General features: G+C 38.6%; 1 protein-coding gene across 6 annotated transcripts in view; it reads left to right on the top strand.

The window, feature by feature from the left end:
- Positions 1-13,007: 13,007 nt before the first annotated feature.
- Positions 13,008-21,043, top strand: part of LOC129722951 (probable chitinase 10) — a 132,983-nt gene continuing 124,947 nt past the window's right edge. The window contains exons 1-2 of one of the 6 annotated variants that reach the window (XM_055676829.1): positions 13,008-13,172; positions 14,004-14,264. In XM_055676829.1, coding sequence (XP_055532804.1) covers positions 14,247-14,264 — 18 coding nt within the window. In that variant the 5' untranslated portion in view covers positions 13,008-13,172; positions 14,004-14,246. Of the gene's footprint in view, positions 13,173-13,232; positions 13,328-14,003; positions 14,265-21,043 lie in introns of those variants that run through there. The other 5 variants (XM_055676833.1, XM_055676830.1, XM_055676834.1 and 2 more) reach the window with 5 other exon arrangements.

Below are 21,043 nucleotides of genomic sequence, written 5' to 3'. Positions count from 1 at the left end.
ACGTGCTATCCTTGAAGGTTCTACATCAAGCGTCAGGATAGCCGGTGAGGTATCGGACTCGTTCGTGACGTTAGATGGTTTGAAGCAGGGTGACGGGCTGTCGAACTTATTGTTCAACATCGCATTGGAAGGTGCTATACGGAGGGCTGGTGTGCAGAGAAGCGGCACCATCATTACGAGGTCGCACATGCTTCTCGATTTTGCGGACGATATCGACATCATTGGTATCAACCGTAGAGCTGTGGAAGAGGCCTTCGGACCTCTCAGGAGGGAAGCTGCGAGATTAGGGCTTGTCATAAACTCTGCCAAAACGAAATACATGGTGGCTGGCAGAGTGCGTGGTAGTCCGTCGCAGGTTGGTGCTGCGGTGGTGCTAGATAGGGAAACATTTGAAGTAGTCGAGTAGGCATACAAATCGGCGGATATAGTCAAGCGGATAAAACACGGCAGGCTTCAGTGGGCTGGGCATGTGGCGAGAATGCCGGATGAGCGTCAAGCGAAGGTTATATTTAGCAGGAATCCCGATAGAGGTCGTCAACTTCGGGGTAGACCCCTCACTCGTTGAATGTGTGCTGTCGACGAGGATGCACGCGAAATAGGTGTTAGGGGCGATTGAAGGATAGCAGCCCAAGATTGAGGGACATGGCGACGTATTCTGGATTCGGCACTGGATCGATAATCGGTCTGTCGCCTTAAAAGCAAAGCAAGCATTTTTCGGAAAAACTAAATTATTATTTACAACTTTGCCGAAGACGTCACACCGATCAAACAAACCGTTTTGGCTCTGAAAATATTTGTTATCATTAAAGATTACCATCCCAAAATAGCATTTATAAATAGCTTCTCAAAAATGACTCGTGTTCCAAAAAATTAAACCAATAGCACAAACCAGAATCTTTTGCCCATAGAAACGTCTTTGTAAAGCTTCAGCCAAATCAAAAATGACAATTAAAATCAATTAATTATCTTTTTGAATTGGGTCCAAGAGCTATACCAGTTTTTATATATCATTTGAAAAAGCCGCGTTTTCTGAATAAAACGTGATTTTTGAAAAACGTTTATCGTTTTCCTTAGATTTTCAAATGAAGAACAAAATCTCTTGGAAAAAATGTCTTAAATGACATTTCGCCCCTGTACGGTATATGGGAGAACTGTCATTTAGGGTATTTCGAGCAGTTTTTTATTCTTCATTCAAAAAATCGAAGGAAAACGATAAACATTTTTTAAAAATCACGTTTTGCTCATAAAATTGCACTCTTTCAGCTGATATGTAAAAATTAGAAAACCGTGTAAAACCTAAAGACCCAATTGACAATCGTCAAGTGACAGTGACGCTGTTAATCTCCTTTTTCAATTGAAAATCATTGCTTTCCTTGTCAAGCTGTCAAAATCAAGTAGTTTTCCTTTAACTCAAAATTCCAAATTCCTAAAAAGCCTTTAAAATACGGAAATGGCCAAAATAAAAATCGTTTTCCAATCTAGTTGTGAACCGTTCGAAAAAAAAAAATAAAAAAGATTAAAAAATAACTCAATATAACTGAAGGCTCCTGTTGAAGCTTGGAAGATATTATTTTTTCCACTAGTTAGAAAAGAAAAAAAAACAAATGCACCTGGCTTAACTCAAAAGGCATTAAAACGCTTCAAGAAACAAACTAACTGAACACATTTTAGCATACAAAAATTTATGAGCTTGAGCTTGACCTTAATTGACCACCACCGGTTGCCACCTTGATACTGATTAGAGTCGATCGGAGCTGTACATCGAATTTACTGTTTGTGATAAGCTGTTCGATGTGCATCTCCAATGACCCCTGCATGCTGATTAGTACCGACACTCCCCAACCCTTCTTGGATATAAAAACAAGAAAAATATCAAGCATCCATAGAATAGAATTCCAAATTTATCACAACCAAAATACAGTCTCCATGGAATTGTGCCACGCCGATCAACATGATCTCACTCGCTGAAAAATAACCTAACTTTGTTGGTAGTTCAGGGTGCCTTGTTAACAAAGGGGAGCTCTAGCCTCAAGGTTACAGCGACTGCTTTGATAAGCGATATCTTTCCACCACTTTTACTTTTCCTTCACGCTAAATTAAAATAGACACAAAAAACACAGTTGAACGCACCCCTTCAGGCAATTAAAATTGCGAATATTTGGCAAAAAAACTAACGGGGCTCTGTATAGAAGAGCAAATGAGTCAAAAGCATAAAGAGAAGGGTGAAAGCAAAGCCTTGGTGCTACATTCCGATTCGAAACTGGACCTTCTGCATGTAATACACAGACTTGGCAGCCAATCGTTCTAATGTCTGTACAGGACAATTGCGGGAATAGAGTTACGATCTATTGACACTAACAGTCTCTCTTGAGCCGGGACTCAAATATACGACGACGTACCTCAAGACCAGCTGGGAGGGTGAAAAGTACAAAAATCTATCTCTTACCATGGTGACAAAAGTATCCTTCCTTCCCCTAACAGTCGTTAGGGATGCAGAGGTAAACTCGGTCTCTGGCAATAACGATTGTAACACTTCTTTTTTTCCTTCCCTAACCGACCGTTAGCACGTAGCTGGTGTTGTTATCGATCTATACAAAGTGAGAAATACTGAATTGTTGTACATTGAAAAAGTTAAATCAATGCCAAATTTACTATCAACTTCAGTAGTTCAGATCCATCACGGAAAAGCAACTACGAAATATGCGGTCGTTCAAGCTCAAGCTCGAGATCAAAATGGCTAACAAGGTGTTTACAAGGCGTTACATTTTTTTTCGATTTATCGAGAAGAACCTCCGGACAGTGAAAAAACACTTTACTGAAAAAATCCGATCCGAAAATTGTTTATGTCCATGTAAATAAACTTTTCTCAACTGTTAAATCTCTTCTTTTCTTTTCTTATGTGATGTAATCTTACAATGATCTATGATACAGTTTCTGCAGCCGAATAAACATTCAGTCAAACACTTATTGAATGTTTTAAACCAGGCATCGAGAGAAGCTGCCGAACAATATCAGCAAAAAGCCGAAAGAGCGAGATAAAATCATTCACAGTTAAAGGGAAACAAAAACAACTCTAGAGTAAAATCGCGCCAAATGATCTGGGAATTCGCAGAATTCAAATCGGCGGGGTCCAAAAAGTGAGGTTTTTGCGTTACATAATTTATGGATGCAGCCTTATTGAGAATGGGACTTAGCATAGAGAACCGCAGAGAACTCTACGTGCCCTCATGAATGTTACGTGAGATAAAAAAATTTAGTAGGAAAGGGAGACCCTGGGATACATCTGTTAGATGTTGCGGGTCGATAATTGATTATATAATAGGTATAAATTTTGGGAGCTACGAAGAGCTGAAGCTATCGTGATTTACCGACTGTTAAGTTTAATTTGTGTTTTATCAGTTGAATTTTTAGAATTTATATAGCAATTTTACTGTTTTATGTTTTGTGGTTGTGGGTGAATGAATACGTAGAGTTTAGACTCTTAATAATTTAGTTATACGCTTATTTTTATCCACCGGTTTGACGTAACTTTCATTGGTAGCAAATCAATCTTTAGTGAGCCAACCTAAAGGGGCTTCACCTCTTAGTTGAACATTGTCAAATAAGACCTACGCGAACAAAGTCCAATGTTCTTCGAAACATAAACCCGAAACTCTAAAAATAATTGCTAAGTGACGCATTCTGTTTATTTACAAGCATTTTAGTAAATAATTAGTTTACTTTTCCTCTACCTTCAACCAAAAATACATACGAAACAGATCTGTATTATTCTACCTCTACACATCGATGATCAAAGCAAAAAAATACAACGCCGCCTACATGTCAAAAAAAAATGCAGTTGAGCATATAGTATGCCAACGCAAACAACTCGAATAGAAACGAAAACTGAATAAATAATATCACTTATCACGCACGAAATCCTCCTAAGGCTGCATATTCCGATAGTTCTGTTATTTGGAACACCAACACTAGTAATTTTAGTTGATTTCACCATTTATTTTCGCACAAAACACACTTATAATGAAGAAATTACGTGGAGATAAAAACGCGCACAAACAATCGGCCTTGTTGCCAGTATCCTCCCCTAGCCTTATTGAGAATGGGACTTAGTCAAAAAACCTCCGCCTTCCGGAATGACCATTAAAGAGGATAATTTTAAATACTGGTGGTATGTATAGAGCGTCCCGAGTTTTTTCTAAATCCACACAAAACAAATTAATTTCAAATTTAATTAACAACCATTCGAGGGAGCAAAACAAGAAAACAGTGAAAAAGATTATCTTACATTAGTAAAGCAAAGCCTTGGTGCTACATTCCGATTCGGAACTTGATCTTCTGTTTATTTATACACAGACTTCACAGACAACTGTTTAGTATACAGGACAATGACGGGGCTAGCGCTACGATCCTACTGACACTAAAGCCTGTATCAGACTAACCGTCGTAGCGGTTGACCGTTACCGTTCCGTTCCTTTTCGACCAATCAGAGCACAGCGGTCGACCGTCGCTTGTTGTTGTTGCAAAAAATAGAATCTTTTCTATTTTTGCCGCCGACCGTTCCCAACGGTTGCCGGCTGCTGTCATTGACATGGCAAAGGCAAACGTGCCTCTTCACACCTACACAAAGTCACATATAGAGACTTATCGAATAAAAATGTGTGCTTCTCTTTCTGGCACACACGACCAGGGGGCTCTTGTGGCTGTCAAACTCCATACATTATCCATCTATCACTCATTGATTCTGGTACCAGCGTTTCTGGTACCCACTTTTTGGTTGGTTTGCCCTAAAACAAGTGAAATAGAGTAAACGTCCCATTTTGTCGGTAGACTTACTCTCGAGTAAATGTCGTTTTAGATGAAAAAAAAAAACAAAAGCTCAACATTTGTTTCCAGGACAATGTGCACTTTCATTGAATAAGATAAGTTTTGTAAGCATTTGAAATGAAATATTACCGCCGTGATGAATTTATGATTGGTTAGGCAAAATGTTGACGTTTATAGGCCCCTGCACACGACAGCCAGTCAAAACATTAATAGCACCGGCAACGCTGCTTGGCGATGTCAAATTTCGACAAACGGGAAGGAAAAAAAGAAGTTTTGTTTTGATCGTGCGCTAGGAACTTGTTTTTATTAAATCTGTGTTTCGTTTGTAAGAAATAGTTCCAGTGTAAGTGAAAAATCACAGGAAGGTTGTATGCAAAGCCACGACCGCAAGGTTGAAGTAGAATACTTTTACAAGAAAGATAACCCGGCTGCTTGCGTGTCAGTCATTTTTTCTAGTAAATAAACGTTGACCGTTCATTGGCAGTATTGTAATTTCTTTTTGTTTGATATTTTGAATGAAGTTCATTGAATATTTTTAAATTTTGTGCAAATGAGAAGTTGAAGTGCTGCCGAATTGTAATATGCACATTTAATACGACATCATTAAACAGGAACGGAAAAAAGGCTACGGTTGTGCAGAACGCGAATGCCGGCGCGATGCGATTCGCCTTACCGTGGTGAAATGTACAGCTCTTTCTAAGGCGAAGTAGAGCTATACATTTCAACACATTTCGTCTTGCCGAATCGCATCGCGCCGTTGTTTGCGTTCTGCATGACCGTAGCCAAACACTAAGCGACGCAAACACGTAATAATAGTCAGAGTAAGTATGTAGATGAAGATAATTAACTTTGGATTATAGCGCAAAACGAGAAAATATTAACTCTTCAAATATTCATTTGTGTTCTTCAAATTTCAGTTGTTCGATTTAATATCCGATGAAATGTCTGTTTATTATCTGATGAAGCTCTTATATAGGCCAAATGATGCATTCCCAATTTACTAGGACCGTAACTCTGCCGACCGTGCTTGGGAAAGCGCGGTATAACGACCAATCAGAGGTCGAATTTTGTGTTTTGACAAGGCTTAAGAATTTTCAATAGTACAATAGTTCGAATGATAAAATTGCAATTTCATGCATTTGGTAGGAATCTTAGAAGATTTTCTAATCGATTGCTGCAAAAACGAAGGAAATCCATCGAAAACTAACCGATTTATTAGCATTTGAAATTGGACATATTTCTCACTTTTTTCAGTTTTAGATTTTCATTTCACATCCCTATGTAGCCGAACTTCCTGAGAGAAGTATTCTACTTCAAAAAACTTGACCGTTCGTGCCTCTCCGGTGGAATATAGTCATACGGTCAGACTTCGCTTTTTTTGCTGCTGCGATTGCGCGTTTTTGTCGTGTTCGCGTAGTGTTTGTTTGGTGATGCTGAATCAGCAGGAATCACGTAGGAAAACCAGCGAACAAATTGGACACAAAATCCAGTCGTCCTCTGGAAGCTACCGACGATGTTCGAGGATGAATCCGGGTTCGGAGCACGGCATCGGCGCTGATATCGACTGCATGGTCATCTCCTTCGCTATTGGACCTATCCTGATGATGAAAAATACAAGCCTCCAATCGGAAGTATTGATTTGCTGATGTGCTCAGAAAGTAACTATTGCACCCAGATTGGTATGCTTACGATTGAACAAAATATTATTAGAATTCCGACGTCCACCACCACCGGATGATGTTGAATCGCTGGTGCTAGCAAAGCAAGGCAATACTGCTATTCAGCGGTAGGTTTGTGTGAATATATGGCTTTCACCGGATACTAATATGTCGTTCTATATTTTTACAGGTATTTGCTGTCTGCTGATTGTGAGTAGTATTAAGATGAGTATCTTAGTTAGTTATTAGTTAAAGTTATGAGTTCGATGAGCAGGTGAAGATTAGCGTTTTTTTTTTAATTTTTTTGTGATGAAGTAAGTAAGTGAATTGAAATAAAACTTGAACCTAATCTTACATTTATCTTTTACTGACTATGATTGAGAATTGCAACGATTTTTTCGGAACTTATTCGACATATTTTATAATGTTTACACATTAGTAAGCGTATGTACAGGGGTCAAAATAAGTAGTATAGGCAAGTGCCGGTAGGCATGACAAACCTGCTAATTTTTGAATGAATTTGATAATTGGTTACCTGATAAAAATGCTTATTTGCATCATTGGCATAGATGAAAAAACCATTCCTAAAGTGAATGTTTCATCAAGATCGGGAATCGGTAAAGAGCTCATTGAGAAATGGCTATTTCTCATCCGAAAATCCCCAGAGGAACCTTTATCAGGGGACATTTACATTTCTGCATAAAAATATAGCGTGAGACAACTCCATCTTCAGGATTTTCCATCAGGAATCTTTCATATCAATTATATTTTTTAATATAACCTGGATGCCCCGAAGGAACTCGTAGTTGGAGAATTACCATATCTGCAATAAAATATAGCATGCGACACGTCTATCTTCAGGATTTCTCTTCAGGAATCATCCAAAAGACATATTTCTGAACACAGACGGCATTGGCCACTACCGGAACAATCCAAATGCCCCGGAGGAACCCTGAATGGAGAAATTACATTTCTGCATCAAATATAGCGTGCGACACCTATCTTCAGGATTTTTCATCTGGAATATTCCTAGAGACATATTTTTGAACATATGCTTCCATGTCGTTTAACGCACACCTGTCCCATCGTGCAGAAGGTTTGCGAAAAACATAAAATAAGTACAAGTCGGACTCGATTATCCGGAGTTTTAAAAAACATTTCGCTCCGGATAATCGAGCCATTTTTTTTTTAATTTGTAATATCTTTCATCTAGAACAGTGAGTTCTCTATTATAAAATTGTAAACAATACATGTGCCGACGAAAAGAATTAAAAATTATCTTTAGGCTGTTTGTTCGGCGTTTGTTATACATATACACTACCCGTCATAAGGTTGGAATCGCTTTACTGAGTATTGCAACACCCAGTTTGAATATTGCAACGCCCCGAAAAGTTTAGCATCACCTGGAATAGGCGGATATATCGTGTTTTTGACTACCTAGAAAGTTGCGGTTTTCAGCAAACTTGTTCAGAAGGTCAAAGGCTACTGTATGGTGGTAAATTCAGTGTGAAATTTTACCGCTACGTGGCGCTAGTGGGCACACAATTTGTCGTAGTTTAAATTCAAATAATCTCACGATTCCGACCTGCTAGAGGGTTGCGGTGTTCAGCAAACTTGTTCAGGATGCTCAAGGCTTCTACATAGTAGACAATTTAGTACTGAATCACCTCACTATGCGGCGCTAGGGTACATGTGGCTCTTCGTATTCAAACTTCAACTTATCGCGCGAGCTAAATAGCGTTCAACACTTAAAACTTCATGCACACTAGCGCTGCGTTGTGGCTGAATTCCGAACTATACTCTCCTCAAATCACAAGTCCTTGACCCCCTGAGCAACTTTACTGAAGATTCCAACTCTCTAGGTTTCCAGAATCAAGAGGTAGAGTTGAATTAATCTGCCCATATCAAGTGATGCTAAACTTTTCGGGGTGTTGCAATATTCAAACTGGGTGTTGCAATACTCAGTAAAACGATTCCAAACTTATGACGGATAGTGTATATGTATAACAAACGCCGAACAAACAGTCTAAAGATAATTTTTAATTCTTTTCGTCGGCACATGTATTGTTTACAATTTTATAATAGAGAACTCACTGTTCTAGATGAAAGATATTACAAATTAAAAAAAAAATGGCTCGATTATCCGGAGCGAAATGTTTTTTAAAACTCCGGATAATCGAGTCCGACTTGTACTTATTTTATGTTTTTCGCAAGCCTTCTGCACCTTGGGACAGGTGTGCGTTAAACGACATTGAAGCATATGCTCAAAAATATGTCTCTAGGAATATTCCAGATGAAAAATCCTGAAGATAGGTGTCGCACGCTATATTTGATGCAGAAATGTAATTTCTCCATTCAGGGTTCCTCCGGGGCATTTGGATTGTTCCGGTAGTGGCCAATGCCGCCTGTGTTCAGAAATATGTCTTTTGGATGATTCCTGAAGAGAAATCCTGAAGATAGACGAGTCGCATGCTATATTTTATTGCAGATATGTAAATTCTCCAACTACGAGTTCCTTCGGGGCATCCAGGTTATATTAAAAAATATACCTGATATAAAAGATTACGATGGAAAATCCTGAAGATGGAGTTGTCTCACGCTATATTTTTATGCAGAAATGTAAATGTCCCCTGATAAAGGTTCCTCTGGGGATTTTCGGATGAGAAATAGCCATTTCTCAATGAGCTCTTTACCGATTCCCGATCTTGATGAAACATTCACTTTAGAAATGGTTTTTTCATCTATGCCAATGATGCAAATAAGCATTTTTATCAGGTAACCAATTATCAAATTCATCCAAAAATTAGCAGGTTTGTCATGCCTACCGGCACTTGCCTATACTACTTATTTTGACCCCTGTACATACGCTTACTAATGTGTAAACATTATAAAATATGTCGAATAAGTTCCGAAAAAATCGTTGCAATTCTCAATCATAGTCAGTAAAAGATAAATGTAAGATTAGGTTCAAGTTTTATTTCAATTCACTTACTTACTTCATCACAGAAAAATTAAAAAAAAAAAACGATAATCTTCACCTGCTCATCGAACTCATAATTTTAACTAATAACTAACTAAGATACTCATCTTAATACTACTCACAATCAGCAGACAGCAAATACCTGTAAAAATATAGAACGACATATTAGTATCCGGTGAAAGCCATATATTCACACAAACCAACCGCTGAATAGCAGTATTGCCTTGCTTTGCTAGCACCAGCGATTCAACATCATCCGGCGGTGGTGGACGTCGGAATTCTAATAATAATTTGTTCAATCGTAAGCATACCAATCTCGGTGCAATAGTTACTTTCTGAGCACTTCAGCAAATCAATACTTCCGATTGGAGGCTTGTATTTTTCATCATCAGGATAGGTCCAATAGCGAAGGAGATGACCATGCAGTCGATACCAGCGCCGATGCCGTGCTCCGAACCCGGATTCATCCTCGAGCATCGTCGGTAGCTTCCAGAGGACGACTGGATTTAGTGTCCAATTTGTTCGCTGGTTTTCTTACGTGATTCCTGCTGATTCAGCATCACCAAACAAACACTACGCAAACACGACAAAAACGCGCAATCGCAGCAGCAAAAAAAGCGGAGTCTGACCGTATGACTATATTCCACCGGAGAGGCACGAACGGTCAAGTTTTTTTCACTTACACTGGAACTATTTCTTACAAACGAAACACAGATTTAATAAAAACAAGTTCCTAGCGCACGATCAAAACAAAACTTCTTTTTTTCCTTCCCGTTTGTCGAAATTTGACATCGCCAAGCAGCGTTGCCGGTGCTATTAATGTTTTGACTGGCTGACGTGTGTGCCAACAAGAGAAGCACACATTTTTATCCGATAAGTCTCTATATGTGACTTTGTGTAGGTGTGAAGAGGCACGTTTGCCTTTGCCATGTCAATGACAGCAGCCGGCAACCGTTGGGAACGGTCGGCGGCAAACATAGAAAAGATTCTATTTTTTGCAACAACAACAAGCGACGGTCGACCGCTGTGCTCTGATTGGTCGAAAAGGAACGGAACGGTTAGTCTGATACAGGCTTAACAGTCTCTCCCAGACCGAGACTCGAACCCGCGATGACTGGCTTGTTAGGCCAACATCTTACCTCGAGACCATCTGGGAGATTATCTTAAATTAGTATCGAATGGTATATAAAGCAACTATAGACCAGAAAAAATCAAACTCACAAAACTAAGTCAAACTTAACCCATTCCCAGCAGGTGATGCCGTATTTTGCTTGATATTTCGAACGATGAAACTAGTCAATACTGTTAGAGTACAGATTGATCTACAATACGCAGGCCAGTTTGTGTCAATTGTACATGCAGTTGCCGAGGAATAAGAGAAGTCTTTTTTCGGGTTGATTCAAAACGAATAAAAACTCTCGTAAATGTAACCTGAAACATCTGAAAACACTCCGGAAGGCTTGAAAGAACAAAAAAGTAATAATTCCTAATTAAGTTCAAAGTGGTTGAAAAACATCTATGAAGGCTGTGAAAAGCTAATAACGGAAATGGTTTAAAACGCTTTAATCAGACATAATTAGACAGAAAAGGTCAAAATAATATATGATCAAGATTTAGCCAATATGGGGTGAAAAATACTTCTAAGGTACTGAAGTAAAACCGATGAAACAAACTAGCTAATTCCGAATTATATAACAATGCTTGAGAAAGCTCCTTGAATCCAGAAAAAAAGTAAATAACTTGAATTGGTTTGAAATTAGTAAAGTGATTCTTATGAGAGAAAATCACTAATAACAAAACAATTAAAATTCAAGCTAATGGCTGCCTATGATCGCTTAGCTGTAACATTCGACATTTTTATGAGATTCGTGTTGTTGTTTAAGTTAATTCCAAATTTAGCTAAAAGTGGTCCATAAAGATGAGATTGAAGACAAAACTTATTGTAAATTTAGAAAACGACTTAGTTGAAAGTGCTTAGAAAAATTAAAACAAAATTTATTGAAAATGATGTCAAATTACCTTAAAGAAATTAAAAGTACCTATGCTAACGAGAAAAAACAAAAAAAAAATATCTAATTTTACCTGAAATTCCTGAAAGGTTCTTATTTTTTATTAGAATAATATTGGCCAACAAAAGCAAAAAAAAGGTTGCTCTAAAAAGACCATATCTCCTCATAACTTTTCGCCACAACTCAGTTATTTTTTCTTATTTTCCTACGCTTGCGAAACAGCCAGGTACTTCCACACCAATCAAGACTTCCACATCTGTTGGCATCTCTGTTTTTGTAAATTTTCAACTTTTGGAAAAAATACCTTGTCCACGTGGACATTATGATTCTCCCTTCTCCTTTCCTATGGACAAGCGTGAACGTTTACGTACACTCTAGGTTGTCCATGTGGAATGTGGACGACTCAGTTTCAGTTGAAAGATACCACAGGATCGACAGTTTTTATTAGAATAACATTGGCCAACGAAAGCAAAAAAAAAGTTGCTCTAAAAAGACCATAGGCTTTTAACCAATTTAGCGAACTTTGGGGTCCTTAGTAAATGCAGAACTGCATCAAAAGACCGCACAGTAATTGCTCTTCAAGTTCATCCCTTCCACGTTTGCAAATGGGATACTCATTAAAGTCTCTGAAAAAGTTATCTTTGATGGGGTAGCCAAAATTCACCGAAATAGGAAACTGTTCTCTTTCTTTTTTTTCAGTTTCAACTCTAGAGCAAAACTTGTGTTTAACAGTGCAATCCTATTTTTTTTAATACAGGTTTTAGTAGTTTGAATTTGATGATGAAATATCGTGCGTAAATTGGAGTTTATAGTACTCAAAAAAACAAACATCGAAATTCATCAGGGCGCTGAAGAGTTTACTAAGTTTTCAAGAAGATGGTAGAATGGTAAATATTTAGCCTATGTGATTTATAATAATGGAGTTATTGTTGGACCAAATCTAGCGGCAGTAATTTGTAATGACTTCAATCTAGTCTGGATGTGATTTTCATTTTAAAGTTAGTATTCGATGCGTAATATATTTTTATGACCAATCTTGTGCAGCGTATTAGTTCACTGTGCGTTATCTTAGTTCGCAAAATACTACCACCATAGCTGCCGAATTCTCACAGTACGATCACTTCGATTCGGAGTAGGAGTAGAACCCGAACACTAAGTTTGCACACTGCGAAATAGTCGTTGGCCAGTGAGTCTGGCAGCCAAACTGGCTAGGCGCCTCCATTCACTTGCCCGAACCAAGGCGCTAACTCCATCGAACATTTGCAGCAAACACCTAGGCCTAAGTCATGCCAACTTTTTCGAACGGTGCAACTTAGAGCTGCCGAGTCTCTCCCACCCACTCCCAAATTAAAAGCAGCGTGCCGAAGTCGATTGGTTCGCTCTTTCTCACTTACTTTTACCAACACACAAACATGCACACGATCCATGTCGCGAACGATGTTGGCCTGTGGCACTTGATGCTGTCTGACGGTTTCCCCAGCTCAAACTCGGTTGGCCTGGTGGGTATCGATGTTTATGAAACACACTTTTCGATTTAGTCCCTAGTTCGCATAGTTTGTGTCAATATCGCTTTCTGCGCTCGCTCTCGTCCGTGATCGGTTTTTTTCTTATTTTCTGTGTAATCAACCGTGTTGTATCCGAGGATTCTTCTGCAGTCCCAAGGAAGCGAGATCAACAGGCATCAGTGCGACAGCACCGAATGTTGGTTGTTTTTTGGTTTAAAGAATCATAGTGGCTATGGATGCTTGTTCAAGTGCTAGAAATACCAATCCAGTGTCCAAATTGTATCACGGTGTTGTGAAAAAATAATTGATCACCATTATTTAGTTGCATCACGAATGACAAATTCATCATCTGTCAGTGTTTTTTATTTTCTCGAATTGGATTGCAGTGAATGAATTAGGGCCGTGTGCACACAAGTGACTGCATTGGAAAAATAAGCGACGAACGCGATTTCTCTTTTCTCCTCATAACTTTTCGCCACAACTCAGTAATTTTTCCTTACTTTCCTGCGCTTGCGAAACAGCCAGGTATCTACCTCTGCACTAATCAAGACTTCCACATCTGTTGGCATCTCTGTTTTTTTTACTCTATCTGCTCTCGTAAATATGAAGAATGATTTATACTAACTTAGCTAATGAATAACAGAATATTTAAAAAACTCGCACGACTACCGCCTCCCTGCCAAATCATTGTAATTTAAAGTCTTTCTTTTTATGATCCATTCAAGCCATTTAGCAGCAGGGTGCCGGAGCAGTTTTCACATTTCTGCCCGCCAATTTCCCAACACACAGCAAACTAACCCGACATCATCTATCGTGTTTCGTTGCCCAACCCAGGCAGCATTTCTCTGCATTGGAGAGCAGCCACATTTCTTCAGTTCAGTTGTTTGTTCGGTCGATCTGTGAGCAGCTTGATTCGTACAAGAAAGGAAAAAAAACTTTAGCTTCCGGTTCGGTGGAAGTGCGTGCGTGTGTGGTTTTTGTGTGCGGTTTTTCCAGGAAGCTAAATCGTATTATTTTCTTCTCGCAGCAGCAGTGTAGTTTTTTTTTCTTTCTTCATCATTTCATAATTTGCGCTCCAAAACCAATCGGCAGAGGAAGCAACTTTTTGGATTGATTTAGTGGTTGTTTAGTTGATTGAGGGTGCGACGCGATTCGTGAACGGACCGAATCAACTTTGAGTGAATACCAAGGAATAAAGGACCCGAAGCACACATACACATACGTGAAGGACACTGTCTTTCGTCCCGCGCCAAACGACAGACGATAGTGAATGAGGAGCTTCAAAATGGTAAGTTAGCTAGGTGGACTTGTTCTGCCAAGGACGGTTCGAAGTGACCACTTTCAAGTTTCTTTTCTAAAGTTCAGCATAGCAACAAAAACGTGAATCTGTTTAACAACTTTGCCATCACGAGTACTTGGTTATTTTTATCCACCATACTCGGTGGGTTGTCTGCAGATAATTATCTATAAATAAAATTGCAGGCCTGATACAAATCGATTCAGTATCATATAAGTAATTTTTGGGGATCGGGGACAGAATCATAATTCGTGATAGTTGAGATAGTTATAGTAATGTGATACTTTAGGATACCATCAAGGGCGAATCGTATTCAGATGCAATCAAAAACAACGCTTTACTGTTCAGTCCGTTTCTTCTATTTTTTTTTTAATTTAAATTTATGCTGTTTGTAACCACATCAACAGTGTAAAAAACTAGTAAATACCAATTTTTGGAGGACTTTGCAAGTAGTTACGACATTCAAACAGAAACCTAATGAGTTTTAGTTTTCTCAAAGAATTGAACGATACCCAGAAACTGAGAAAGGACAACGAAAAAAAAAGTATTGAATTTACTACCTTTTGCATTATGATCGTAAAGTACAGTAACTAAGAAATTAAATTAAATAACAAGCAAAGCACAGTGAAGAACTAAGCAGCAGCTAAGAGCAACACTTGGACACAAAATTTTGACTTTGCATCGAAATAATCATTTCTTATAATAATTTCTCTGCATAGACATACCTAGATGTTAATAACAATAAATTGACTGTCAGGACCTAAAACTTTTTATCACAATTTGACATTTACTATAAATTTATGAACTTTTAACCAATATTATTTTAAATTTTGATTTTCAAACCAATTTTTAAATGTTTCCAAAACACTTTTTTGTGTGTAAACGGTTGAGATAGTCATTTCAAATCGCAAAGCTTACAATGAGCAACATCCTTAATGCATTCATTTTGAAGTTATTTTAATTGAAGTTTAGAAAATTGGAAAATAAACATTGGTTTTATATTAATACAAAAAATAGTCGAATTCTTTGTTCAAATGTATAGTTTGCTGAGACTTGCCATCCAAAAACCTACCATGAGCGGAACAACTTTCTATATGCGAGATTGCTCCAGTATTTAACGAAAAGTTAAAAAATAAAAAAAATGATCCATTTTCGAGCAGATGGTCTCAACGTACGATGCTTGCCTAACAAGCCAGTCGTCGCAGGTTCGAGTCTCGGTCTGGGAGAGACTGTTAGTGTCAGTAGGATCGTAGCGCTAGCCCCGTCATTGTCCTGTACACTCAACAGTCGGCTGCGAAGTCTGTGTATAAAAAAAAAACAGAAGGTCAAATTCCGAATCGGCATGTAGCACCAAGGCTTTACTTTGCTTTTCTTCCTTACGATTGCTATCATGCTATCAGTAAAAACGAAAGCAAATATTCGAAAAATACAGTATATTTTTCAATTGAATGCTTCTACAACATCTAAATTTCATGTAGAAACACTTCTTGTGCAAAACATTTGCACTAAAGTTGGAATTTTTTGTGGAATGCAAAGACCTGGTTTGTATCATGATCGCAACAGCTTACTTCTGAGACTTCACCGCTTCATTTTGCCTGTGCTTGAATGTTAAGAATAATGTTAAGAATAATGTTAAGAATAATTTTGGGCAATACAAATTCTATGATAAGAAAAAACTATATATTTTGATAGATACACGTTGGATTCGCTTTGAATTATTGTTTCTGAAAACTAGACAGATAAACGTAATCTGATCCCATGCTATGTTAATGGTAAAAATGTGACATAAAAGCCTAAGTACCATGAAAATAGTCTGACTTGTAAAATAGATCAAAGAACGGAAATAACTTTTACATTACGCTGGTCAACACAGATTTTGAAGTAGAATACTTCTCTCAGGAAGTTCGGCTACATAGGGATGTGAAATGAAAATCTAAAACCGAAAAAAGTGAAAAATATGTCCAATTTCAAATGCTAATAAATCGGTTAGAATTCGATGGATTTCCTTCGTTCTTGCAGCAATAGATTGCAAAATCTTCTAAGATTCTTCCCAAAATAAGATAATTGTAATTTTATTATTCACACTATTGTACTATTGAAAATAGTCAAGCCTTGTCAAAACGAAAAATTCGACCTCTGATTGGTCGTTATATGCTTGCTTCCCAAGCACGGTCGACAGGATCATATACCTTGCAATTGAAAACATGCTATTTGGCCTATATAAGAGCCTGTTTCAGCCGGAGCCGCTCATAATAGTTCTAGACAGCGACAACAGCAGTCGTCCTTCCTTAGCAGCAGCACAAGCCCTGTGGTTGGTCACCACGTCTCAGGAGCAGCGCGGTTTTTCTCAGCGTGTGTCGCCAGACAGCCATTATTCCCCCCGTGTTGGGGCAGCATGATGATTGCCATCAGGAAATCCAATTTCGGAAATCAAAATGCCTTTTTTAAGGCAAATAAACAAGTCATTGAAAGTTAATAATTTTTGTCACCGCAAGCAAGCATTCTGTGTTGCATCCTAGCAGTTCAAATTTGTCGCACCCGTCTAATTTACTGAATGTGAAATAGCTTCCACAGTACATGTTGTCCGTGTATCTTAATTCCCCCAATGTTAGGGCAGCTTAAAGGTTGTAATTAGCAACCGATTTTGAACCGCAACATGTTTTTTCAAGGCAAATAAAAAAATAATTGAAGGTTAATAATTTTCTGGCATCAACACAAGCACTTTCACTTTCACTTTATTTAGTAAACCCCCCACTGTAGGGGCAGCGCAAAGGCTGCGATCAGCATAACCGACATTGAATAATTAACTGCCCTGTTAGTACGCATTAACAAAAGCAGTTAGTTCGACTATGCAGATCTAATATGAAGTCGATTCAATCAATCAGCATAAACAGAATTTCGTCGTCTCCCAGCTGCCAAGTTGCAACATGATGCAACACGCAACAGCGAGCAAACGAAATCGCTTGATGTTACAAACCGCAATAAGATACGGGTTAAAACCGTTGCGTGTGTGAGAGCACCATCGGTGTTTATTCGCTGGATACACTATCTACTGTCTACTGAACGCAATAATCTGCTTACATGCGACACGGGGACGGGAACATTTTCTTCAACCAAGCTGCACAACACGACACAAAACATGTTATTTTGTTGCTTCAATAAGAGTGCTATCGGTCCGGCTCGACAAGAAATCATTTTTGTGCATCCGTGCTACGAAACTGAGGAAAAACTTTAGAAACTGAAAAAAGAGGTGGAGCTTATCAAATGATAACTCTGAGCCGGAATGAAGTCACACATATTTTTCAAGTTATATCATTCGTATTACGTACGTAAAATAATTCATTCCTATTTTCATCCCTATATAAGAGCCTGTTTTAGTCGAAGCCGCTCATAATAGTTCTGAACAGTGACGACAGCAGTCCTCCCTTAGCAGCAGCGGGAGCGAGCAGTGGGTACCATCGATAGCAGATAGCAGCCACAACTGTGGCATGGCTGCGGATAAGCGTAGCAGTTTCAGCGGATCTCACCATCGATAGCAGCAGGGCCAGCAGAAGCAGGTACAGCGGGTACCAATGGCGGCCACAACTGTGGCATGGCTACGGATAGCGTTGCAGTTGCTCAACAGTTGGGCCAGCGTATAGCGGCCACAACTGTGGCATGGCTATGCATAGCGTAGCTGTTGCAGCGGGTATATCAGCATCGATAGTAGCAGGGTCAGCTGATGCAGCGACACTCCCTTCACTAAAATGCTGTTTCAGCGTGGTAGCGGGAAGCATCAGCAGCAGGCTTGCATGAAGTGAATACATCACGCGAAAAGCGGCGCGAACCGATTCGCTCGGCCGTAGGTTTATGCACAGCTCTACTGATGGCTGTACATTAACCTACAGCCGAGCGAAACGGTTCGCGTCGCTTTTCGCGTCTATTATGGCAGAGACCTAATGGAAAAGTTGTATCATTTTGTTCAGAAGAATATTATTGTCGGTAATATTACAGAGATGCGATTGCGTAACTCCGATTTTGAATTGAACAGTTGTTCTTTTGAGAACAAATAACACACTTATTTGAAGAGTTAATAGCTTTTGGTACCAATAGCAGTATAGTGACAGCCTCAGCGGTAGATGCAGATGCAGCCGGTACTTCCCTGAGGCCGATGTAAAGGTAAATGGGAGCAGCACGGCGAAACAGTTCGGGTAATGCTTAGACGCGCGTCATTTCTCGTTCTTGATATTCCCCACATGAAACGACGCGCTTTCGTATGATAGCGGTGGTATGAGCGGTAGATGCATTTGCCAACACTTCCTCCAGTAAAGCCGTGTCAAGTTTTCAATGTGAAAACACCTTTCTCATTGTGTTGACCGTGCGCCTTAGTTCTCACTATCGAGGTAACACAGATATGTAAGATAAACACTACATCCTATGATAAATTGAACAATTGTCCTTATAAGGACAACAAATGAACTAATGAAGATTTAATTTTGAATTAGAATACTTCTCTCAGGAAGTTCGGCTACATAGGGATGTGAAATGAAAATCTAAAACTGAAAAAAGTGAGAAAAATTTCAAATTCTAATAAATCGGTTAGTTTTCGATGGATTTCCTTCGTTTTTGCAGCAATTGATTAGAAAATCTTCTAAGATTCCTGCCAAATGCATGAAATTGCAATTTTATCATTCGAACTATTGTACTATTGAAAACTCTTAAGCCTTGTCAAAACACAAAATTCGACCTCTGATTGGTCGTTATACCGCGCTTTCCCAAGCACGGTCGGCAGAGTTATGGACCTAGTAAATTGGGAATGCATCATTTGGCCTATATAAGAGCTTCATCAGATAATAAACAAACATTTCATCGGATATTAAATTGAACAACTGAAATTTGAAGAACACAAATGATTATTTGAAGAGATCATATTTTCTCGTTTGGCGCTATAATCCAAAGTTAATTATCTTCATCTACATGCATACTCTGATTATTATTACGTGTTTGCGTCGCTTAGTGTTTGGCTACGGTCATGCAGAACGCAAATAACGGCGCGATGCGATTCGGCAAGACGAAATCTGTTGAAATGTATAGCTCTACTTCGCCTTAAAAAGAGCTGTACATTTCACCACGGTAAGGCGAATCGCATCGCGCCGGCATTCGCGTTCTGCATAACCGTAGCCTTTGTTCCGTTCCCGTTTAATGATGTCGTATTAAATGTGCATATTACAATTCGGCAGCACCTCAACTTCTCATTTGCACAAAATTTAAAAATATTCAATGAACTTCATTCAAAATATCAGACAAAAAGAAATTACAATACTGCCAATGAACGGTCAACGTTTATTTACTAGAAAAAATGACTGACACGCAAGCAGCCGGGTTATCTTTCTTGTAAAAGTATTCTACTTCAACCTTGCGGTCGTGGCTTTGCATACAACCTTCTTGTGATTTTGCCCTAGAGCACAAGCTGGAAAAATATTAAAGATTATAACTTTTTAACTGTTCCTGTGAATTTTAGTGCCCCTAGCAAGCTCGGATGTGTTTCAAAACGTTTGCTTACGGGAATCTTTATTTATATCTCTGAAGACGCACTTCCGATTTGGATAGGAGCACCAAAATTCATAGGAATTAATGATTGTTTTGAATCACACATTTTCTTTCAAGTCTTTGTAATTGTGGGTGATGAAACTCAAAAAGCAAGTGTGGCTTGAGCTGTCCAGTAGGTCGTTTGCGTTTTCGATTGCTTTTAGATTAGTCTTTAGTTTCAATATTTTCGTTATGTGAAAGTGCATATTTTAAAGGCTACCTGAATGTTCGTTCATGACTACCTATTTTAAATTTTATATCATTTTGCGTTTTGTTTCGTATTGCCTGAAATGACAGGGCAGAGAAGATACCACGCATCGCCAAGCAAGAAAGAAAGATTTCTCTCTCCGACACTTCTAGCGTTTGTAGTGAAAATGTGTTTGATACTGTACCAGAGTTTCTTATCCGCGAAAGGTAAGTTATTGATAATCGAATAGCGCCAAATAAAACTGTGAATAAAAGAAAGAAAGCTTTACCTATTGTGACAACTATTTCTTTTAAATTCAATGTTTTCAAAAATACTACAAGCTATACAGCCCTAGGGGTTGTATGAAATGGTGACGTGAGACAAATATAAATATTGATTTAAACTCTTGTTTTACATATTTCACTACGCCTGTTACACATCGTGTATGAGCTCCACTTGCTATCGTGTTAAGAACAAGAATGAAGCTGAATTTTCTATATGTAGTATTTTGTATCGAGTTGAGCGTAGATTTTTGCAATGAAGGCGGAGCGTCGCAGATTCGAGAAAGAAAAACGAAACAAAACACTTTCAATACTACTGAGTTATTGTCATGAGCATCAAAAGAAAATTTGTGCTTTTCTGATGCGGATATTACCCTGGTTCTAGATTAACCAGTCTGCGTCATCGATATTAGACCGATAACGGTGTTCGACTGGGTACAAAGGAACAATTGAACCGGAGAAATACATGAAAATTTCACACTAGTAGTAGTTACGAAAATTCTCATAACTCTTATCTTCAAGCATTCATAATTCTGATTTCATTCTTCTGAAAAGAACTGATTCCATAATTTTCAAATAGAAATGTATGCTACAGAACGCTGATGATCGCACCACCGGTAGCATCGAATATTTTGCTTGGCCGCACATAATAAATTAGCTCTCCGCCCTGCAATTGTCCTGTACACTTAACAGAAGGCTGCGAAGTCTGTGTATAATAAAACAAAAGGTCGAAT

The sequence above is a fragment of the Wyeomyia smithii genome, chromosome 2 (genome assembly GCF_029784165.1).
Source record: "Wyeomyia smithii strain HCP4-BCI-WySm-NY-G18 chromosome 2, ASM2978416v1, whole genome shotgun sequence".
NCBI lineage: Eukaryota > Metazoa > Arthropoda > Insecta > Diptera > Culicidae > Wyeomyia > Wyeomyia smithii.
Note: the sequence above shows the minus strand (reverse complement) of the source record. Positions and strands in the feature narration are given on the sequence as shown.